The 25348-nt window shown below is 44.2% G+C and overlaps 1 protein-coding gene across 1 annotated transcript in view; it reads left to right on the plus strand.

Annotated features, from left to right (window-relative positions):
- The first annotated feature begins 290 nt into the window (after positions 1-290).
- sgip1a (SH3GL interacting endocytic adaptor 1a) overlaps positions 291-25348 on the plus strand; it is a 337919-nt gene continuing 312861 nt past the window's right edge. Inside the window, exon 1 of the mRNA XM_051932771.1 lies at positions 291-1062. Coding sequence (XP_051788731.1) covers positions 1053-1062 — 10 coding nt within the window. The 5' untranslated portion in view covers positions 291-1052. The remainder of the gene's footprint in view (positions 1063-25348) is intronic.

Genomic DNA, 25348 nt, shown 5'->3' on the forward strand with positions numbered 1-25348 from the left:
ATGTGAAATTAATTCAAACACCCCCCCCCCCCCAACCGACCCCGACCACTTCTTTCAGCCTCATTACGATGAAAGGCAGCCCAGCCAGCAGATCACGAGCTCCTCCTGCATTCCGCTAGCTGAGGTAGTAATTGTGTACAATGTGACTGTGACGTCCACTCATTGATTTTCTACCCCCACCCAAAACGGTGAGTCGAGACCACCACAGCCAGCTGCTGTAGCCCCCAGACGTTTGAGGCCATCTTTCTTCACAAAAGATTTGTATTCTTTTTGTGCTCTGTAATTGCGGACAGCGTGTGGACGACGGGGTGTGGTGTTTCAATCAGTCCCCCCTGAACTTGTCGCATGTGTGCACATCGGCCTCCTCCTCCTCCTCAACCTTCTTCTTCTTCTTGTTCTTTTAATTTTTTTATTTTTTTTTTTTAACAATCCAACCTGCCGGAGAGAGTGTTGCGTTCACTGTCTCCGCTCCAATCGCCGTGCCGTGTAGGGAAATGCGTCACTAGGTATGCAGAAGGGCTGCCGAAACGAGGGAGGAGGAGGGAAGGACGCCAGTGGGTGTCAGGAGATGCAGGCTTGAAGGACCATGTGACAGGCCAGAGGGGCTGGAAGGATTGGCAGATTGGCTGCGTGGCTAACAAGTGCATGAGCTCAGCAACCCCCCTGTCCCCCCCCCCACCATCACCATCAACCTCGTCCCCCACCCGCCCCCCCGCCCTCCCTCCCTCCCCTCCCCATCTGCTTGTCTTTTTTTTTTTCCTCTCCCTCAGCATCCTCCTGTGATCCTGTAGGTTAGAGCTGCAGCAGCATCAATGGCCTAAACCAGATCCCCGGCCATTTCTTTCGTTGCTGCGCCTGTACAGCCTGCTCAGGCTCTCGGTGTTGTTAGGGGGGGGGGGCTCCTGGATATACAGACTTTCATTGGTGTCTTTTTCTTTTCCTTGTTCAGTCTTTCTTCAATCCTTTTCCTTGCAGCCAGTAACCACAGCCTTGTGTTCCCCTTCGGTGTCGTTTCAGGCTCTTTGGAGATTGAGGAATGCAACTCTGCCACCATGATGGAAGGTACTGTCGGCTTTTCTCTCTCCTTTTCCGCTCTTGTTGTTGTTCTGCTGTTAATACTTTAAGCTGCTGAGCCGCGTCGGGCGCCTCTCCTCCTGTGGCTTAGCGCTTATGCTCATCAAAGAAGGGAGCGCACGACCATAGCTGAATTTCTGCTCCATGCTTGGCAGAGGTCTCGGAGCCCTCTGGCCAGAGAGAGTTGCATTTTTTTTAAACTGGTGGGTCTCGGGTCTGTTTTGCTTTACTAGTGGGCACGAGCCAACTGGTGGGGTTCCTGGTCTGCACTGCCTTACTGGTGAGCACATGCCAGCAGCAGAGTGCCAGAGAAGAGCCTTTTAAATGGGGGAGGGGGGTGTAGGTAGGGTGTGTGAGGGACGGCACCCGGAGTGTACATCACAAGGGGCCAGCAGCCACCTCGAAAGACACGAGGCACAAAAAAAAAAAAAACAACAATAGAAATAGATTTAACTGCATTCCCTTTACATACCAAAATAGGCCAGAGTCGGGGACAGGGCACAATTTGTCATGTTATTGCCATTTCACGTGCTTGCTCCTTATACAAACTGGGACCCTTGTATTCTCTCCAGTGTGAATTGTGTGTTGTTGAGGTTCAGTATTTAAAAATGAATAATACGAGTTGTGCCCCCCTTCATTTCACGGCAAGTCCGCTGGTAGCGGTTAACTTGCAAACCTTGTATTAGATTATTACTCTGCCAGCTACGTATGATCCATTTGCAGCAACTGCTAAATTCTGCAGTTTGATTATTCCTTAATTATTCCTTGATAAACATGTGGACTGCAGGGTTTTTTGTTTTAATTTTACCCTTAAATCCACGCACTCTATTTTTAACATGAAGGCACAGACAAAGTCTTGTGATGCCGACTCTCATTTTACACCACCTGAGTACTCCCAGTTCAATGTTTTATATTAGGATGGCATGGAGGAACAGTGGTGCTGCTACTGCCACACAACTTCAGGGCCTGGGTTCGAGTGCTGGCCTAGTCGCTATCTAGACCCACTTTGCACGTCCTCCACATGCCCCATTTTCTCAATGTTGGCTCCCACATCCTAAAAGACTCCACGTTAAGTTGACTGGAAAATCTAAATGACCCTGGTGGCATTGGGTATGTGGGTGAGCATGTCGTCTGATAGCCCTGCAATCCCATCTGGAGTTGGCATTCACCTTTTGGTAGCTGGAATAGGCTTTGGTTAATCTTTATTGCAATAAGCAAGCTTAGGGAATGGATAGATGGGTAATGTTGTATGAGATGATGAAAGGACTCTGGTGTCCACTGAAAGTCAATGCAGTCCCATCTGAGGTTGGCATCCACCTTTTGCTAGCTGGCATAGGTTTTGGCTCACTTTTACAGTAATAAGTGATATTAGAGAATGGATTGATGGGTAATGTTGTTTGAGTTGATGAAAAAACTCTGGTGTCCACTGATAGTCAAAGCAATCCCATCTGAGGTTGGCATCCACTTTTGCTGCTGGCATAAGCTTTGGTTAATCTTTATTTCAATAAGCAAGCTTAGGGAATGGATAGATAGGTAATGTCATATGAGATGATGAAAGGACTCTGGTGTTCACTTAAAGTCAATGCAGTTCCATCCGGGGTTGGCATCCACCTTTTGCTAGCTGGCGTAGGCTCTGGCTCACTTTTATAGTAATAAGCGAGCTTAAATAATGGATAGATGGGTAGTGTCGTATGAGATGATGAAAGGACGCTGGTGTCCACTGAAAGTCAATGCAGTTCCATCAGGGGTTGGTATCCACCTTTTACTAGCTGGCATAGGCTCTGGCTCACCTTTATTGCCATAAGTAAGCTTAGAGAATAGATAGATGGGTAATGTCGTACGAGATGATGAAAGGACTCTGGTGTCCACTGATAGTCAATGCTCTCCCATCTGAGGTTGGCATCCACCTTTGCTGCTGGCATAGGCTCTGGGTCATTTTTATTGGAATAAGTAAACTTAGAGAATGGATAGATGGGTAATGTCATGGGAGATGATGAAAGGATTCTATTGTGCTCTGATGGACCTGAAATCCCATCTGGGATTGGTATCCACCTTTTACAGCTGGCATGGGCTTTGGCTCACCTTTATTGCCATAAGCAAGCTTAGGGAATGGATTGATGAATAATGTCGTATGAAATGATGAAAGGACTCTGCTGTCCACTGAAGTCTATGCAGTCCCATCCGGGGTTGACATCCACCTTTTGCTAGCTGACATAGGCTCTGGCTCACTTTTACAGTAATAAGCATGCTTAGAGAATGGATAGATGGGTAATGTCATAGAAGATGATGAAAAGACTTTGGTGTGCTCTAATGGACCTGAAATCCCATCTGGGGCTGGTATCCACCTTTATACTGTCATAGGCTCTGGTTCACCTTTATTGCAATATGTAAGCTTAGAGAATGGATAGATGGGTAATGTCATGGGAGATGATGAAAGGACTCTGATGTCCACTGATAGTCAATGCAATCCCATCCTGGGTTGGCATCCACCTTTATACTGGCATAGTTTCTGGCTCACCTTTATTGCCGTAAGCAAGCTTAGGGAATGGATAGATGGGTAATGTTGTATGAGATGATGAAAGGACTCTGGTGTCCACTGATAGTCAGTGGTGTCCCATCTGAGGTTGGCATCCACCTTTGCTGCTGGCGTAAGCTCTGGCTCATCTTTATTGGAATAAGTAAACTTAGAGAATGGATAGATGGGTAATGTCATGGGAGATGATGAAAGGATTGTATTGTGCTCTGATGGACCTGAAATCCCATCTGGGGTTGGTATCCACCTTTTACTGCTGGCATGGGCTTTGGCTCACCTTTATTGCCATAAGCAAGTTTAGGGAATGGATAGATGGGTAATGTCGTATGAGATGATGAAAGGAATCTGGTGTCCACTGATAGTCAATGGAATCCCATCCCAGGCTGGCATCCACCTTTATACTGGTATAGGCTCTGGCTCACTTTTACAGTAATAAGCAAGCTTAGAGAATAGAGAGTTGGGTAATGTTGTATGAGATGATGACAGGACTCTGGTGTGCTCTGATGGACCTGAAAACCCATCAGGGGTTGGTATCTACCTTTTACTAGCTGGCATAGGTTCTGGCTCACCTTTATTGCCATAAGCAAGCACAGAGAATGAATAGATGGGTAATGTCGTACGAGATGATGAAAGGACTCTGGTGTCCACTGATAGTCAATGCTGTCCCATCTGAGGTTGGCATCCACCTTTGCTGCTGGCATAGGCTCTGGGTCATTTTTATTGGAATAAGTAAACTTAGAGAATGGATAGATGGGTAATGTCATGGGAGATGATGAAAGGATTCTATTGTGCTCTGATGGACCTGAAATCCCATCTGGGGTTGGTATCCACCTTTTACAGCTGGCATGGGCTTTGGCTCACCTTTATTGCCATAAGCAAGCTTAGGGAATGGATTGATGAATAATGTCGTATGAAATGATGAAAGGACTCTGCTGTCCACTGAAAGTCTATGCAGTCCCATCCGGGGTTGACATCCACCTTTTGCTAGCTGGCATAGGCTCTGGCTCACTTTTACAGTAATAAGCATGCTTAGAGAATGGATAGATGGGTAATGTCATAGAAGGTGATGAAAAGACTTTGGTGTGCTCTAATGGACCTGAAATCCCATCTGGGGCTGGTATCCACCTTTATACTGTCATAGGCTCTGGTTCACCTTTATTGCAATATGTAAGCTTAGAGAATGGATAGATGGGTAATTTCATGGGAGATGATGAAAGGACTCTGATGTCCACTGATAGTCAATGCAATCCCATCCTGGGTTGGCATCCACCTTTATACTGGCATAGGCTCTGGCTCACCTTTATTGCCGTAAGCAAGCTTAGGGAATGGATAGATGGGTAATGTTGTATGAGATGATAAAAGGACTCTGGTGTCCACTGATAGTCAATGCTGTCCCATCTGAGGTTGGCATCCACCTTTGCTGCTGGCATAAACTCTGGCTCATTTTTATTGGAATAAGTAAACTTAGAGAATGGATAGATGGGTAATGTCATGGGAGATGATGAAAGGATTGTATTGTGCTCTGATGGACCTGAAATCCATTATGGGGTTGGCATCCACCTTTTACTGCTGGCATGGGCTTTGGCTCACCTTTATTGCTATAAGCAAGCTTAGAGAATGAATAGATGGGTAATGTCGTATGAGATGATGAAAGGACTTTGGTGTGCTCTGATAGTCAATGCATTCCCATCCAGGGGTTGGCATCCACCTTTGCTGCTGGCATAGGCTCTGGCTGACGTTTATTGCCATAAATAAGCTTAGAGAATGGATTGATGGGTAGTGTTGTACGAGATGATGAAAGGACTCTGGTGTCTACTGATAGTCAAAACCAAGCTGACTGGTGGATCTAAAACTGGAATGACTACTCTCTGTGGTAAACATTGTTCTCGTTTCCTGGTTTATGTTGCAGCTCATTCAATTCAGCAATGAAGTAAACTGGTTCAGGAAACTGAATGATATTTTATGTTATGGGAAGGGTGTCATGGTGGTGCAGTCCTAGCTTGCAATGAGGAGACCAAGGTCCCTGCCCCAGGTTCTCCTTGCATGGAGTTTTCCCCTTTCTCACAGGGTCTGCCTGGGGTTCCTCCGGGTCCTCTGGTTTCTTTCCAAAGTCCAAAGACAGGCAGGTTGGGTGAACTGGTGTGGCTAAAATCGCTCCAGTGTTGAGTTTGTGTTTGAATGTGTTCACCCTGCAATGGACCCGGTGCCCCATCCAGAGATTGTTCCTGCCTGGCATAGGCTCTGGCCTCCCCATGGCCCTGCTCAGGATAAGTGGGGGTTTAAGATGGATGGCTGGATGGATGTTATGGGGACTCTGGTTTCCTTGTATAATCCAAAGACTTGGTGGAGTTGCATGTTTTGCGGTGCATTCTCTCCAGGGCAGGTTTCTCCTTTCTAACTGATTCTGTCAGGGAAGGCTTCAACTTACTTTAAAGCGAGCAAAGATCTTCTTCCTCATTATCTTGAGTTGCTCAGAACTGAACACTTGTATGCTTTGAAAAGTCGTTTGTGATAGTGTAACGGCCGACCCCTTACCCAGCCGGCAGCCACATTACCAGGACCCGTGGCCTGGATAAATTGCTGAGGTGCACCTACCTATACCAAGCTGTACTTCTGACAAATAATATTTTCCTCCCCAATCAACGGTTTAAATACTAGCAAACAAAAGCAAACATGTAAAATAAGTGCAGAAATATCCATCCATCCATTATTCAACCTGCTATATCCTAACTACAGGGTCACGGGGGTCTGCTAGAGCCAATCTCAGCCAACACAGGGCGCAAGGCAGGAACAAATCCCCGGGCAGGGCACCAGCTTACCGCACGGGTGCAGAAATATATTAAATAAAATACGATGACAAGTACAACAATACAAATGCCCGACGTAAAATATATCTATATACATTCCTCCATCCAAACCAGCAAAGTGAAAACACCACATATACAATAACAAAACCTCCTTTTCCCCTGCACACGTATAACAAACACACAACACAAATAATACCAATGGATGAATACTGAATGTCAATGAATGTGAACTTGAGTCTGCGTAAATAACTGTCCAGAATACTGATGGCTGATCAAAAATGGTTGGGTTTGAATCTCCCGAATAAAACAGAACAATCTCACTACGCTTCCTCAGCGAATGGCGGATAATAATGTCCAGCCCTGGGGTTTGTGGCGATGACTGTGTTGTAGTGATTCCGGCTGAGTGAGAAGCAAACTGGGGACAAGGTGCGATGTAAATAATGGCAGAAAAATGATGACCTGTTATGGTTAGTTGGAAACTCCGTCTCTCTCCTTCCTCCCTCTTCTGTCCCTCCTGATCATTTAAATAATGACAAGCCGGATGTAACTTGCAAAACTCCGGTACTGACATGTCCAGGGGTCGCTGCCTCCCCGCAACATCCTTCCCTGTTTTTCATTACGGGGACGACATTTAAAAAAACACATATTAGTTTAGACGGGGTGCTGTGACGAGACGCGACTGGGTGCAAACACTATAAACAACAATACCTATGCGGCCCGCTACAATAGTCTGACTTTTGAAATCTCAGTCTCAGTTTATAAAATGGAGATTGATTGAAATGTGCTTGTCATCAAATAAAAGAAACCTCTCATTCCTTACCAGGGCTTTCCTGCTTCTAAATTCAAGTGGAAACTTGTAAATTCATAGAAGTTGATAAACAAGATTATGGATATTTATTTTTTTCAGATATTGTTTTTTAGTGAAATGTGTGTTAAGGAGGGTGGGCCAGTGGAGAGGAGGAGACCTGGGACCTCCACGTGTAGAGTTTGAATGTTCTTCCCGTGTCCGTGTGGGTTTCCTCTCACAGTCCAAAGATACGCAGGTTAGATAGTTTTGGCAATGGCTGGTGTGTGTGTGTAGGGTGTGTATGGTGTGTCCATGAGTGTGTTACCCTGTGATGGACTTCCACCCTAGCCACTGTCCTCTGATTGCCTTGCTGGGAAAGGTTCCAGTCCCCAGTGACCCTACTCAGGGCTTAGCCAGTTTAGAAAATGGAATGGTGTGTTATGGAAGGTTTGACACATATCAGGTTTGCTTACTTTACTGACTGCCTGTCCTTGTATTTGTGACATTCAAAAATAAATTGTCCATCCATCCATTATGCAACCCACTATATCCTAACTACAGGGTCACAGGACTCTGCTGGAGCCAATCCCAGCCAACACAGGGTTCAAGGCAGGAAACAAACGCCGGGCAGGGCGCCAGCCCACTGCAGGGCACACACACACACACCCCCACCCCCACACACCAAGCACACACTAGGGACAATTTAGAATCGCCAATGCACCTAACCTGCATGTCTTTTGGACTGTGGGAGGAAACTGGAGCTCCCGGAGGAAACCCACGCAGGCACGGAGAGAACATGCAAACTCCACGCAGGGATGACCCGGGAAGTGAACCCAGGTCTCCTACCATTGGGCCACCGTGCCATCCATAAAACGTCCAACTAAGTCTATTTCTGTTTATGCAATTGAACTGGTTTGACCTCCAAAATCAGTCTTAAGATTTTATTTAATTATAACCATAAGGTGAACTGACACGGTAGTTTAAAATGAGAAAAAAAGTAACAGTGCCTAAGGTCCAGACTTCAAATTATCCACTATATAATAGATAGATATGAAAGGCACTATATAATAGATAGATAGATAGATAATTGAAAGGCACTAGATAGATAGATAGATAGATAGATAGATAGATAGATAGATAGATAGATAGATAGATAGATATGTAAGGCACTATATAATAGATAGATAGATAGATATGTAAGGCACTATATAATAGATAATGGATAGATATATATGAAGGGCACAATATGATAGATAAATAGATAGATAGATATGTAAGGCATTATATAATAGATAGATATGCAAGGCACTATATAATAGATAGATAATGGATAGATATATATGAAGGGCACAATATGATAGATAGATAGATAGATAGATAGATAGATAGATAGATAGATAGATATGAAAGGCACTATATAATAAATAGATAGATATGAAAGGCACTATGTAATAGATAGACAGATAGATAGATATGTAAGGCACTATATAATAAATAGATAGATATGAAAGGCACTATATAATAGATGGATAGATAGATATGAAAGGCACAATATAACTGATAGATAGATGGATAGATAGATAGATATGAAAGGCACTACATAATAGATAGATAGATAACTGAAAGGCACTAGATAGATAGATATGAAGGGCACAATATGATAGATAGATAGATAGATAGATAGATAGATATGAAGGGCACAATATGATTGATAGATACTGTAGATGGATGGATGGATGGATAGATAGATAGATAGATATGAAGGGCACAATATGATAGATAGATATGAAAAGCACTATATAATCGATAGATAGATAGATAGAACTTTATTTGTTTATCTTAATATAATCTACATGTCATTGGATTCTGATTGGTTACACTGGTCAACAATAATTTTGTCTTAAGGGTTGTGATTGGTGTTCTATGCATGCTTTATAATTGATTTTGATTCAATGTGATTTACTTTGTTAATTCCTGAGCTCAGGTGCTAATAAAGTCAATTTTATTTTTCCTATCAGCTTTAGTTTTCTTATGACACCACTTTTATATTTTCATAGTTTGGTGTCATTGTTGGATAATATTATTAATAAACAAGCTGTGCTAGCCATTTAAGACAGGCTGAAATTTGAGTAATCAACACAAACCTCAGCGTTAATGTGTGCTGTGCACCATCTATTAGGATGTATTCTGTAATGCAGAACTTCATCCCGAAGGGTTATCAACAGAAAAAATGAGTACACGGGCAATCCTGGCACTGAGAAACGATGAAGTCAAATGAATTAACTCAAAAATTGTCAATTGTTTAAATCCGAATCAGTAGACTATGCTGAAACAGTTGGTGGTGATGGTGCAGAAGATGAAAGCATCAACTTACAATATCCCGTAGAATATGTACAACCGTTAACACCGTACGGTCATCCACCGGCCGAATTACTGTTGAAAGAAGGATGTGTCGTAATGTTATTGTGTAATTTATGTCTGAGTGATGAGCTATGTAATAGGACAAGATTAGTTGTATTCAAAATTGGTCGAACAATTCTGACATGTAAAATTTTAACAGTCGACAAGATAATGGAGTACATCTTCAGGGGATAACATGAGACACCACAGGAGATCTTGATATGCCATTCGTATTAAAACATTTACAGTTTCCCATTAGAAAGCTTTTGCTATGACAAATAACAAATCACAGGGACAAACATTCGAAAAAGTCAGTTTATTTATTAGAGAGAGAGAAACAGAATTCACTCACGGGCAGCTATACATTGAGTTGTCACGATGTAAGTCCAAACATGGAATCAAAATTCAATGCCATATTGACAAAAAGTTATTAAAAAAATTGTTTTACTGAAGTTTTACAGTAAAAGTGTAAGTTTTAAAAGTATTTGCGTGTTAATTTTAAAGCCAAACAGAATGAAAACTTATAACGCAACGAATACCTCTAACGCAACATGAAACATAATTTTCTTTCAATTTATTACGTTTTCCTATTTAATATGGTTAATTACTCGCTGTAATGTAAAATAGTTAGGTCTATTATGCTTATGTAACAATTCCCATGAAAATAACAATCTGTTTTTTAATTGTACACCCGCTTCCCCATAAGCGAGCGGCAGAGCCGAGAAGTGGCTAGCGTGTAGCGCCCGCCTGGAGGTTGGCAAGCGAAGCGAGCAGGGGGCAGAGCCCCCTAGTTAGCTAAAAAAAAACAAGCTTGATGGAGTGAAGACTTTGTTCTGATGTTCTTATATGAACTGTAATTAGGACACTGCTCCTTTTTAGGCCAGAGCCTGTCCCTTTTTCCTCCCTGAACTACAAGCTGCCAGTAGATGTGAGACCTTTAAAGGATATTCTGGTAGGCAGAGTCAGGTCAAGGGACAACATTCGTAATTCTTCTTCTTCCTTTTCATCTTTTTGTGAGGTCGATGTGTTTGATTAACCTTCTCCCTACAGCTCAGTCCTGTACCTCATCCCCAGTCGGACCCTTTTCCTTCAAACCTTTGTTTATTCTATCCATCCACCTCCACTTTGGCCTCCCTTTGCTTTCTCTTCCGGACAATATTCTTAATACAGGGTCTGGCCAATGGAGAAAACAGATGACTATGTCGCACTTCCTGCTCAAAGGTAACAGCTCTTCCTATGTCAACATTATTTTTGTTCCTGTAAGGGCAGCACAAATGTCATCCTCCGGACCCGATTTTATGATGGATTTCAGATTCTTCGCCCAGTTCAAAGTCAGGTGGATGGATGAATGTGTGACTGTGTTTGTGTTTATCCCATCTAGGGATGATTCTTGTTTTGCAACAGTTACTGGTAGAATAGGCTTTATCCTGATCAGGTCCTGAAATGATAGAAGGCCTAGTCAGGTCAATTATTATCAATCCATATGTAGATTAGAACATTAGAGCTACGTATTATGATGAGAACAACCTGTTTGGTCCAAAAAGCTTGTCCATCCTATTCACCTTGATTCTCCAAAAGGCAAAGCCTTCAGATAGCATTAATGTATTGTTTTCCATCTCGTGTTCTCATACATTATGTATTCAAACTGTTTGGGTCTTTAGTGACAGGTTACTTCTGTTTTATGACATGAGGGGTATTGGGGACTTAGGTTTGAATCATGTAGGCCCACAAATAAACTACAACAACAACATTTATTACTAGAGCACATTTTCATACAAATGCTGTAGCTCAAAGTGCTTTACACAATGAAGAAAAGTTTAAAATAAATAAAAATAAAATTGGGCAATACTAAGTAACAAAGAATAAAGTAAAGTAAAAACAATAACCCCAGAGCGCTGGAGAAAAAAACAAAATCTGCAGGGGTTCTGACACCACAAGACCACCCAGACCCCAACTGGAAAATCTACCTAACATCAATGATCTCAATCAGTCCTCATGGTTTTCAGTCTCCACGAGGAGGATTTGATGATGAGGGTCATGTGAACCTCTGGCTTTCAATCCATCAACGTAGGGACATCACGGTGCTCTGATCAGGTGGTGGTGGCGCAGATCAGCACCACAGAAAATCAGAAAAAGAACAGCAGAGAAAGTAGGGGTTAGTATGGATTGTGGAGCCATGAAAAACATGATAATTCAATGCACATACAGAATATCAGGGTTACACTAAAATGAAGCTATAAGAAAGTCATGTTAAAATAATGAGTTTTTATCAATTTTTTAAAGTGCTCCACTGTATTAGCCTGGTGAATTTATATTGGTCAGTTATTCCAGATTTTAGGGGCATAACAGCAGAAGGCCGCTTCACCACTTCTTTTAAGTTTAGCTCTTAGAATTCTAAGCAGACCCTCATTTGAAGATCTGAGGTTACAATTTGGAATGTAAGGTGAGAGACATACTGAAATATAGGATGGAGCGAGATTATTTAAGGCTTTGTAAACCATCCATCCATTGTCCACCGCTTATCCGAGGTCGGGTCGCGGGGGCAGCAGCCTAAGCAGGGAAGCCCAGACCTCCCTCTCCCCGGCCACCTCCTCCAACTCCTCTGGGAGGACCCCGATGCGTTCCAAGGCCAGTCGGGAGATTTAGTCCCTCCAGCGTGTCCTGGGTCTGCCCTGTGGCCTTCTCCCAGTGTGGCATGCCTGGAACACCCCCCTATGTAGGTGTCCAGGGGGCATCCTAACCAGATGCCCGAACCACCTCAACTGACTCCTCTCAATGCGGAGGAGCAGCGACTCTACTCCGAGTCTCTCCTGGATAACTGAACTCCTCATCCTATCTCTAAGGGAAAGTCCAGCCACCCTGCAGAGAAAACTCATTTCATCCACTTGTATCCGCGATCTTGCTCTTTCGGTCACTACTCAAAGCTCGTGGCCAAAGGTGAGGGTAGGAACGTTGATTGACTGGTAGATCGACAGCCTCGCCTTTTGGCTCAGCTCTCCCTTCACCATGACGGACCGTTGCAGAGCCCGCATTACTGCTGGTGTCGTACCTATCCGTCTGTCAACCTCCCGCTCCATTCCTCCCTCACTCGTGAACAAGACCCCGAGATACTTGAACTCCTCCACTTGAGGCAGTAATGTGTTCCCAACCCGGAGACAGCATTACACCCTTTTCCGGCTGAGAACCACGGCCACGGATTTAGAGGTGCTAACTCTCATCCTCGCCGCTTCACACTCGGCTACGAACCACTCCAGTGACAGCTGGAGGTCATTGTTTGATGAAGCCAACAGAACCACGTCATCCGCAAATAGCAGAGACGAGATTCTGAGGTCACCGAACCAGACACCTTCCTCTCCTTGGCTGCGCCTAGAAATTCTGTCCATAAAACCTCAACAGGAAACGAGTCCAACTTATTACGGCAATGCGGACCAAGCTCCTGCTCCTCCTGTACAGGGACTGAATGGCTCGTAACAACGAGCCTTGTACCCTGTACTCTTGGAGCACACCCCACAGGATGCTTCGAGGGGCATGGTCGAATACCTTCTCCAAATCCACAAAACACATGTGAACTGGTTGGGCAAGCTCCCATGACCCCTTCAGGATCCTGGCCAGGGTGTAGAGCTGGTCTAGTGTTCCACGGCCAGGACAGAATCCGCATTGTTCCTCTTGAATCCGAGATTCAACTATCGACCGAACTGTCTTCTCCAGCACCCCTGAATAGACCTTACCGGGGAGGCTGAGGAGTGTGATCCCCCTATAGTTGGAGCACATCCTCCGGTCACCCTTCTTAAAAAGGGGGACCACCACCCCGGTTTTCCAATCCAGAGGCACTGCCCCCGATGTCCATGCGATGCTGCAGAGACGTGCTAACCAGGACAGCCCCATAATATCCAGAGCCTTGAGGAACCCAGGGTGAACCTCGTCCACCCCAGGGGCCCTGCCACCTCGGAGCTTTTTAACTACCTCAGTGACTTCGGCTCCTGATATGGACGGGCGCCCCCCTGGAGTCCTCCAGCTTTGCTTCCTCTAAGGAAGGTGGGATTGAGAAGATCCTCAAAGTATTCCTTCCACCGGTCAATAACGTCTACAGTTGAAGTCAGCATGGCCCCCTCTCCACTGTACACAGTGTTGGTGGAGCACCGCTTTCCCCTCCTGAGGCGCATGATGGTTTGCCAGAACCTTCTCGGTGCTGACCGAAAGTCGTTTTCCATGGCTTCCCCAAACTCCTCCCATGCCTGAGTTTTTGCCTCTGCAACAGCTGATGCCGCCACATGATTCTCCTGCCGGTACCCCTCGGCTGCCTCTGGAGTCCCACTGGTCAACCAGACCCGATAGGACTCTTTCTTCAACTTGACGGCCTCTCGAACCTTAGGTGTCCACCACCGGGTTCGTGGATTGCCGCTACGAGAGGCACCAACAACCTTGCGGTCACAGCTCCATTTTGCTGCTTCAACAATGGAGGCATGGAACATGGCCCATTCAGACTCAATATCCTTCGCCTCCCTCGGAATGTGGTTGAAGTTCTGCCGGAGGTGGCAGTTAAAGATCTTTCTGACCGGTTCCTCTGCCAGGTGGTTCCCAGCAGACCCTCACTATATGTTTGGGTCTGTCTGGTTTGTCCAGCAGCCTCTCCCGCCGTCTGATCCAACTTTCCACCAGGTGGCGATCAGTTGACAGCTCAGCCCCTCTCCTCTGTTCACACGAGTGTCCAAGGCATTAGGTTGCAGATCTGATGACACGATTACAAAGTCGATCATCGAGCTGCGACCTTGGGCATCCTGGCACCAAGTGCACTTATGGACACCCTTATGCTCGAACATGGTGTTCGTTATGGACAATCCATGGCCAGCACAGAAGTCCAACAACTGAACACCACTCGAGTTTAGATCGGGGAGGCCATTCCTCCCAATCACACCTCTCCAGATTTCACTGTCGTTGCCGACGTGAGTGTTTAAGTCTCCCAGCAGGACGATAGAGTCCCCAGGAGCTGTGCTTCGAAGTGCTTCCTCCAGGGACTCCAAGAAGGCTGAGTACTCTGAACTGCCGTTCGGCGCATAAGCGCAAACAACAGTCAGAGTCCTTCCCCCGACTTGAAGGAACAGGGAAGCAACCCTCTTGTCCAACGGGGAGAATCCCAACGTGCAGGCCTAGAGCTGGGGGGCCAGAAGCAAGCCCAGTCCTGCCCGACATCTTTCATCCACAGCAACTCCAGAGTGAAACAAAGTCCAGCCTCTCTCCAGAGGAATGGTTCCAGAGCCCAGACCGTGCGTAGAGGTGAGCCTGACTATATCTAGCCGGAACCTCTCAACCTCTCGCACCAGTTCAGGCTCCTTCCCTGTCAGAGAGGTAACATTCCATGTCCCAAGAGCCAGTTTCGGTAACCTGGCCTCTCTTGCAGGTGGTGGGCCCACAAGAGAGCGGAACCATGTTGCTCTTTTTGGCTGAGCCTGGCTGGACCCCGTGGTCAAAGGTCCAGCCACCAGGTTCTCGCCAGCAAGCCTCTCCCCCGGGCCTGGCTCCAGGGTTGGGCCCTGGGTACCCTTTCCCGGGCAAGGGAAACAGTGATTGTTAATTTAAACCATCAGCAGTATTTTAAAGCCAATTCTAAATGGCACAGGAAACCAATGTAGTGACATCAAAACTGTCACTTTCATTCAAATTGTCCAAACTAGTATTTAATGTCAAGGCTTAGGAGTAGCCGGGACTTGTATGGAGAGTAAAAAAAAACCAAAAACGACACATAGTGTTAGACAAATAGTAGCAGTATGTAGGCAGTAGATGTGCAGATCGCCTCAAAAATCACTCTGAGATGATGAGCAATAGAGGGAGAGACGAGAGTATGCAATGTCAAAGCTTAAAAATTATACTTGATAGCCATCACAGCACTACACAAGAGCTGCAAGTGATCTCTCAGCAGAAGCAGAATGTCATGTCAAATGTTCCAAACAAAGCGAGGCTGATCCTTCAACTGTCTATTTGAGAGAGAGAGAGAGAGAGAGTGAGGAGTGAGTTAGAGAGAAGGAGAATAATATTAAAAAATATGTGGGATGTTCAAAAAGTTTCCGCACTTTGCCAAAACCCAAACCCCCCTGCCCCCACCACCCCAATCCTGCGCTGCACGCCAGCCACTTCGCGTCTCTGCCGCTCGTGTTGTGAAGAGGAGAGCTGAACGCACCCCAAGGAGACATGGTCGCTCCTCCGAAACCCCCTCTTAAACGTTGATACAATCAGAAACAAATATTTTTTTTTACCTCCTCTTTGCTCAATCAGCTGCTGCTTGCTGCGTAATCTGCATCTCATGCGACGCTTTGAACATTTAAAAGCCTATACAGCAGCTGTCCTTTTGTCTCACTGCCTTGTCTCTGACATCCTCTGCTACTGTTGGGAGTCCCACTCCCGAGGCACGTCCCTATGAAGAGGAAGATTTTCTATTCTTCTAATTGAGAGACGGAGCTGTCCCCTCAGACTACACACGGAGCTCGATTCACTCCTAAAAGAGAATTATGTTTGTTTGAAGTGTTTGAATAACGTTTCTGTCTCTAAAATCTCCTGTGTATCTGTGCAACTCTGTGACCCAAGCGTGACAGCATATGTGGATTTCACTTTCACCAAACCACAAAACTTTTAATTCTCGCTGATACGCCTCTTCATTGGGAAGAAACACTACTTTTTCCTGATGGCAACACGAATTAGACGATCTACAAGTCTCCAACTTAAAGTTTAAATCCGAACAATATATGCGATCTCTTTTCACTGTTCTGTTATTTCACCGAGTAATAATTTCCGTTTGTTTGTGCAAATGTGATCTTTACTATCCTTTTTTTGAGACTTTAGAATTTTAGCACTGTCATTATCTCTAACCTGCTTTGCATGTGTATCGCGCCAACGTTTTTTTAATTCTTTACGATGTTCTACTTTGTCATCTACTCTTTGTCTCGTGGGACGTGAAAGTGTCTCTCTGAGAAAGTCTTGTCTCGTCCCAAGATTTTTTTTATATAATAGAGAGATTTATTAAGAATTTCAAATACAGATTACATCACTTTTCTACATAGTCACCTTCGTTTGCAATGAAATTTTTCCAGCTTTGTACCAACTTTTTAATGTCCAGTTACTACTCCTCCCACCTTCACCGTTTCCAACGAAAATATAAAAGCGTGGAAAGTTTTTGAATGTCCTTTGTATTATTCTGGCAGTAAAATGACTCCACAGTATCAGGTGTTGTCAGCTGTGAAGGTAAAAGTATGTGTTTTGTCTTGGTAAAGTTCTACTTTCCCCTTTTGTATTATTAATTGTGTAGCCTTTGTCGGAATGCCTCAAATCTCACAGACTTAGCACTGTTTATAAGGTATTGTACCACATAACTTCTCCCCACCTTCCCTTCTACATCTATAACCTCAGGCAGTTAGGTATAGTAAAAGACAAGCAGAAGATAAGTTACAACTTAAACAATGTATTATTGATAATAATCATAAAATAATAACAATAAGCAAAGCACAAGTGAATACTGGCAACCAAACAACCTGATAAATGCTGCTGTGTAGTTTTGGGTGGCACACAGACTTGTGGTTACTTAAAATGTCTCTGGTCAAGTCCTCATTTTATGGCTTTCTTTAGGACAGGCCGCATGGCTGTCTCAATATGGCTGCCGCACTTTGGTTCTCAGAGTGGTCTTCTTTTCAGTCCATGGTGGGTGAGATGCTCCTTCATCATGATGGTGTAAGAGAGAGAGGGAGGGGTAAAGCGAGCAAATTTATAGACTATCTGTCCAAACCCTACAGCCAATAGTATTAATGGCTTCTAATTTAAAACCAAACAGGCAACTTCAGACCAATAGAAATTTGGTGCGACACAATGCTTTTCACACCTGCCCCCGGTACCGTTTGTTGAGTTGATGCTTGCCAGCTGGGTAGTCTGGCTTTCATGTTGGGGTTGATTGAGAGAATCACTTGCCAAACTGGCACTTAGGCATGTCCCCCCCAACACTGTCATAAAATTACAAAGACTCAGTCCTATAGGGGACTTGTTTTGCCTGGAATTCAGTTCAGTGTGTCATAATGAGTCAGTTTCTGCACACATCAGCTGCTATCACTCACAATTACATCTAATAATAATAATAATAATAATAATTCTTTACATTTACGAGGGCAATCCCAAAAGTAAGGTCTCCAAAGCGGTGGGGACGTAGAGAAACTGTTCGTACGGCTGTTGGCCACACTGTTGTGATTGGTACTTCCTCCACTCCCAAACAAGCATGTGCGGCTTTGCTGGGATGCTCAATCTTGGCTTGGCAGCCCTTGAAAATGGAGCTCCCGTTGAACGCTACCGCCAAGTGCGAAGTTCGCGCAGGAGACCGTCAATTTCCGACGAGACAGTCGCGAAGGTTGAGGAAAACATGCGTAAAGATCGTCGGTTGGAACTTCATCACCCACCCACCCTACAGTCCGGACTTGGCACCCAGTGACTACCACCTGTTCCCTAAGTTGAAAGAACATTTGTCCGGAAGGCGATTCTGCTCCGACGAAGAGGTGAAAGATGAGGTTCAACGCTTCCTGAAGGACATGGCGGCGAGCTGGTATGACATGGGCATTCTAAAACTACCACAGCGTCTACAAAAATGCATCGACCGAAATGGCAATTATGTAGAAAAATAAATAAGTCTTTAACCTTTAAAATGATGTAAACATTATAGAAAATAAACGGTTATTTGTATTTCTTAAAAAACAGGAGACCTTACTTTTGGGATTGCCTTCGTATATAGAGTTTTACTCACTACTCAAAGCTCTCTCCACGCAGGGAGGACCTGGGATGTGAACCCATGATCTCCTGACGTGTCATCATTACAAACAGACTGCAATGCTGTGAGGGGTCATCTGTAATCTGATACATCTGCCCAACACCCTGGAGATCCAGTGGTTGTAACCTTAAAAGTTGTCCCACGCTCTTGTCACACCACCCATTTTCAGAAGTGGAGTCTTGCTAAATTTACTGATCATCCCCTTCATACGCTTCATCATCACACAATAAATCTCTTTCTTCCTCACACACATGAAAACAATTCACGTTCTGGCAGCCCGAATTGAGCTCACTGCTGTTCACTGGAGATGAGTTTGCGTGCTGCCAGCTATGGACGAGTTCTCTCAAGGGATAACGGTAAGGGGTTTAAAGAAGACTCGATCGGCCAGTTTATCAGCAAATAGGTTTCCTCTGAAAATAAAGAATGACTGTTTATTCATGCATTTTACGGTTAGCCTGTGCTGTGCACGGTGAGTTTACGTTCCAATTTGAATACTGCAGTGCCCTCCAAAATCCTTTCGACCACAGCGATTATTAATAAGATTTCAAATTTTGCCGCATGTGGCGAATTAGCTGAATGCAGCAGGCAAGGCATTTTTTTTTTTGGCATCCTTGCAGAGAAGCCCCCTGGCTGTATATGGGCTTGATTTTCCACAGTGTGTGCGCAGCACGGTCCGGAGCAGCAGTGGCTCGAGCCCAGCGTGAAGCTCTCAGACTCCGAGTCCGATTGTCATTATCCTTTGATGGCGGCTTTGGGGGATGAAATGACATGGAAGGCTTTCTGTGCCCGATACACCCAGGAGATTTTGCAGACGTCTACTAATAATTTTAAATCACAACCTACATAATGAAATAAATGGAATTGCTTTATTGTGTTGTGATTTTTTTATGGCATTAACAATATCCCATTGTTTAGGGTTGAGCTTGAAATAAGCATAGTTTGGAAATCCAGTGGCTTTCCTTTCTTGCATTCAGTTCACTGATTTGCTTTGTAAAGTGCTTTGAGAGTGTGCGACAGATGAAAGGTGTTGTATAAAATTAGAAAAATGATTGATTGAGTAACTACAACTACTCAAGATCACAAGCTGTACAAATGTGGACAAATTTGTTGGTACCCCTCCATGAAGAAAACACACAATTGTCTCTGAAATAACTTGAGACTGACCAAACTAATTGGCACCCGTCATTGCATATTTAACAAAAATCAGACTTTTCTTTTGAGTTTTGATTCAATAGAATATTTCAAATGATACTACAAATGAAAATTGCCTCGGCAAAAAATGATGGGACCCTTAACTATCACTGCTGACTTGCGATTCTTGGAGCCATCCATGAGACTCCTGCGTCTGTCCATAAGTCGTTTGGCCCACTCGTCCTGAGCAAACTGTTCCAGCTGAGTCAAGTTGGAAGGGGTCTTCTCCAGTCTGCATGTTCCAGTTCTTTTGCATAGATGTTTGGTGGGATTCATAATCAGGGCTCACAGAAGGCCACTTCAGAACAGTCCAATGTTTTGTTCTTCATCATTCTTGGGTGGTTTCAGCTGTGTGTTTTGGCTCCTTATCCCGCTGGAGGGTCCGTCACCTGCGACTGAGACAGAGCTTTTAGCCACTGGGCATGACGTTTCACTCCAGAATGTCTCAATGGTCTTAAGATGTCATTGTTCCCTGCGCAGACTCAAGGCACACCATGCCAGACACAGCAAAGGAGCTTCATTTTTTTCATCTATGGACATAGAGCTGATATAACTTACCAAAAAGCTCCAGTTGTGTCTCATCTGTCCAAAAGGACATTCTCCCAGAATCATTGTGGATTGTCAGTGTGCATTGTAGCAGTCAGGCTTTTTTTATGTGGAGTCCTCCTTGGTCTTCTTCCATTATGCCCACTGTCACTCCAAAAGTGACAGATGGTGTGATCAGATCAGACAATGATGGACCTTGGGGTTTAGCTTGTATCTCTTTGGATGTTGTCCTTTGGCTTTGTGTCTGCCATTCACCCTATCTTTCTGTCCGTTCTGGGGTGATTTTCATAGATGTCTGTTGGACTAATCAGGGTTACAGAAGGCCACTTCACAACAGTCCAATGTTTTGTTCTTTGCCATTCTTGGGTGCTTTCAGCTGTGTGTTTTGGCTCCTTATCCTGCTGGAGGGTCCATGACCTGCGACTGAGACAGAGCTTTCTGACAACGGGAAGAACGTTTCACTCCAGAATGTCTCGATAGTCTTGAGATTTCATTGTTGCAATACAATATATTTTTTATAGCCGAAAATTACACAAGGAGTGCCGCAATGGGATTTAACAGGCCCTGCCTTTTGACAGCCCCCCAGCCTTGACTCTCTAAAAAGACAAGGAAAAACTCCCAAAAGAAAACACTTGTAGGGAAACAAATGGAAGAAACCTCGGGAAAGGCAGTTCAAAGAGAGACCCCTTTCCAGGTAGGTTGGGTGTGCAGTGGGTGTCAAAAAAAGGGGGTCAATACAATACAATACAATACACAGAACACAAGGAATCCTCAATACAATACAATGCAATAGAAATATTACAAGTACAGAGCAGAATTCAACAATAGATGATATCACAGAATATGATTTGGATTTGTTCAGAGGCCTGGAGACCTCGGCAATCAAGCTGCTTTCCCCCTATTGGCCATTCCACAGCTGAGTCAGCACTGGACCAGCCAGTCCGATGGAAGGACCCCTCTACCCGACGATTCCTGTGATCCTCCATCAGAGATTGTTCCCTGCACAGACTCAAGGCACCCCATGCCAGGCACAGCAAAGCAGCCTCAAATCATAAACGAGTCTCCTCCATGTTTCACATTAGGCCTGGTGTTCTTCATTTTTTTATCTGTGGACACAAAGCTGACGTGACTTGACAAAAAGTTCCAGTATTGTCTCATCTGTGCAAAGGACATTCTCCCAGAAGCATTACAGCTTATCAATATACATTTTAGCAAATTCCAGTCTGACTTTTTTATGTTTTTCTTCCAATAGTGAGGTCCTCCTGTGTCTTCTTCCATTGAGGCCACTGTCATTGAAAAGAGACATATGGTGTGATCAGACTCTGATGGACTTGACCTTAGAGTTCAGCTTGTATCTCCTTGGAAGTTGTCCTTGGCTTTTTGTCTACCATTCTCACTCTCCTTCTGCTCATTCTGGGGTTGATTTTCCTCTTGTTGTCATGTCCAAGGAGGTTGTCTACAGTGCAATGGACTTTAAACTTCTTGATATTTGGAACTGTTGTAACAGGAATGTCAAGCCCACTCCTAGCCTTCTCCTTTAACATGCTTGTCTATCATTTCCTTTCTGAGCTCTTCAGACTCTGGTCCATGTTCAGTGTGGGACACAAGATGACACCAAACAGCAGAATGACAAATTTTCTCCATTTAATGAATGACTGATTACAGGATTGGAGACATCTGTGATACGGATTCAAGAAAACAGTTTTAAAAATCACTCAAATCCAATCATTTAAGATCTTCTCTAGGGGTACCAACAAATATGTCCAGGTCATTTTAGAATCTCTCTGTAGAATAAGCACCACTTGATCTCCTGTCACACTTGCTTTGCTTTACTTGATGACGTATCAATAGCATGCAGGGATACACGCGGGGCAATGGCTTTTCATTTCATCACTTCCATGAGGCAGACAGCACTTTTTCATTTCGCTGTAAGGGACCAACAAACACATTTATCAACGTCTATACATACGAAAAACATGGTTGATTGCTTTGTAATGCATTCTGGGAGGATGGTCACTGTGAAAACAGTGATTTATTGATTAATCAAGTCAATGATTGCTTTGTAAGACACAATACAAAATACAGATTGATCAACATTCTATTTTTGTGTTAAAATCCTCTGCTGAGATTTAATACGGTTCCTCAAAAGCTTATCGAACAAAGGAAAACACGAGCTGGAGTTGCATTCTTGATTAATCCATCTGATGACACTACTCATATATAAAAATGAATAAAGAACTAATGGACAGTGCCTCACGGGTGTATATAATGATCAGAAAAGAGATGAACATTTGTTTCTCAAAATAGCTACTTGAGAATTAGCATGTGTGATATAACAGGGCGCACCAGCCGCCCCGTCACAGACAGGTGTAGACACAAGTGCAGCACACAACACACTTTTATTCAAGATGGGGGAAGCGCTTTTCTTCACTTCCCAAAGCACAGTCGGTTCACAGTCCTTTTCTCTCTCTCTCGCTCTCTCTCTCTTCTTTCTCTCGCTTTCTTTCAACTCCACTCCTCAAGCTTCATCTTTCTTCCCCCCGACTCTGGCTCCCTGATTGGAGTGAGACGACTCCTTTTATGATGGCCCTGGGAGTGTTCCGGGTGGCTCATTAATTGGACCTGGAATCAGTCCCAGGTGTGGTGAGAGCCCAAAGTAGAGCTCTGCAGCTCCTCCTGGCAGCCCCTATGGAACCCAACAGGGCTGTGCCAAACTCCAACTCCCAGCATACCCTGCGGGAATCCATGGTGCCACAGCTGTCCAGGAGTGTCCCGGGGAAGGTATTGCCCTGCTGATGCTCTCCGCCCAGCCATTCCATACAGTCCAGGTAATGGCCATGGCCACCCATCACACATGGTTGCTTATAATCTTTGGGTCTATATGCCTGATTTAACAGATTTTTAGGAAGGACAGACCCGACTGTAAATCAATCCATGTGTCAGTGCACAGTACGTGCTCTATAGCTCATTGGATTAAAACAGTTCATTTTCTGAAATACTTTCCTCCTCATCAAGCACATCATTTTTTCTTACAATCATCAGCAATCTCCAAATTCGAAATGGTCTCCGTTTCTCGTGAACAAATCCTGAACAAGCTCATTTAATTAGAAAACATCTCATCTTCTATATAATTCTCCCCCACCCAAGCACTCCTGATGTCATTAAACAGCCCAAATAAAAGAGTTAAACGTCATCATCGGCTGCCATGAATCCAAAATCAAGCATGAAGCCCATGCCTGCAGAGATTGCGCCGATGAGCTTAGTAATGTACGTTCACCTCATTAACATAAATATATTGAGATTGATTATTTCAATTAAGAGTAGGAAAATGCAATCACCTGTGCATTAGCCTCCTCGTGCGAGCAAACAAGAGTGCAACGGAAATGCCCAGACTGCAAAATCCTTAAGTGTAACCCTGGTCACATAAAGGGGTTACTCAGAGTGAAATCTACGTCTCTTAACTCGGTTTCTCAGAGGTTTCTGTTACTAAAGTGCATGTGAACACACTGAATGGTTGCTCCGAGGTATTTGTGGTGCTCCACCATGTCCACAGTCTCTCCATTACTTATTACTGACACTGGCAAGTGGGAGACACCTAAACTCTACAGCCATGTAGTTTGTCTTAAGAGATATTTAGCTTGTAAAGATGGCCCCAGACAATATCAAAGAGTTGAGGTACCACCCTGGTGACCCCGTATAATTGGGATGGATGTATTCAGAAAAATACACGCAAAAAGTTGTGGATGCAAGAACTCAAAATAGAACTGATTCAAAATGGCTGAACTTCCAGTCCTATGGTTTCCAGGCAGGAGGGTGCTGGTCCAGGCCGAGGAGTCCAACGGGAGTGACATCAGTGGTGAGACGGCAGTCAACCTTCCATTCTACAGAGGGAGGAAAAGAGAAGGCGTTTGAACACAGTGCCATCACCTGGTTTGGCAGGTAACTGCCATCATCAGAATTCGTAAGGTGTCTTCTAAGCCCAAGCGCATGAGAATCTGTAAAAAGGGACAACCACACCCTTGAACAAACTCATTAACAACAGGTCTATGGCCCTTCTCCTTATCTTGTGGAAGACTCTCAAAAACAGAGTCATCTGCAAATTTTCAGGACATGCATGATGTTGATGAGTGAATCTAGAAATTGCTGTCGACTGCTTGTTGAATGTCTGCCGTTGTGTTATCGTGATATTTTCCTCTACTTACCCTTTACCTATTTTCCTCAGTGACAAGTGTACTCATGAGGTTTGTTACCGGGTTGGTCTACTGTCGACCCTTAAGATTAACACACACATACTGTACATAGATATACGCAGACACACAAACCCTAACCTCAACGGTGCCCTATGAATGACACACACACGCACACAGCTGGTTAATCTCTAGCACTTTAAAACAACACAAGTGCCTTAAGAATAACACAGCCGGTCACTCTCTTAGCACTTCAAGAGACTTACTTATTATCGGCATGAACAACCTACGATGTTTAAAATATATCTCAGACCTAAATATTACTTTGGTCTCTAGTAATACATTTAAACATACAAAGGCTCAACATCCTTGGCTATATAGGCCATTTATCAACCAAGAATGCCTTACTTTATGTACTGTTTCCTACTATTGGGAGGAGCTCACACCCTCAGCCCTTAATAAACCTTGCAGCACAGAGTGTATGGCAAATGTCCGACTGCTCCAGCTGCTCTTAATAAAATTACCTAATTACCTCAATCACTCTAGATATGAAAACAACGTATAGAGAGTTAAAAGCAGCATGGTATTTATTACATCTCTCTATTAAAAAAAAAAAATTCTTGGAAAGGAAAACCAGGGAGACGAGACGTGATCTTCTCGGAAGACACTTAAAAGACCCACGAGACGAAAGAGATTGGCCAAGGAGCGTCTTGCGGGGACCATAAACATGAAACTTGGTGCCAAGAGATTGTCCCAGGACCGTCTCGTGGGGACGTGGAACATGAGATTCTTGCAAGACACGCCCTACTTACAACCAATATCAAATAAGACCACTGGCAGCAAAACACTCAGTCGTGTAAAGACATGTAGTAGACACAGATCCTGTGCTCTCAGCTCATATAAAGCGTATAAGGACAATACGTTCTAGATGAAACGTCAACGACTAAACGAAGAAGAAAAAGCAGCGCGGAGAAAAGAGACCCAAAAGCATTGGAGAGAAAAAAATTAAGATAAGAGATTATGAAAGCA

Source organism: Erpetoichthys calabaricus, chromosome 10 (assembly GCF_900747795.2).
Source record: "Erpetoichthys calabaricus chromosome 10, fErpCal1.3, whole genome shotgun sequence".
Lineage (NCBI taxonomy): Eukaryota > Metazoa > Chordata > Cladistia > Polypteriformes > Polypteridae > Erpetoichthys > Erpetoichthys calabaricus.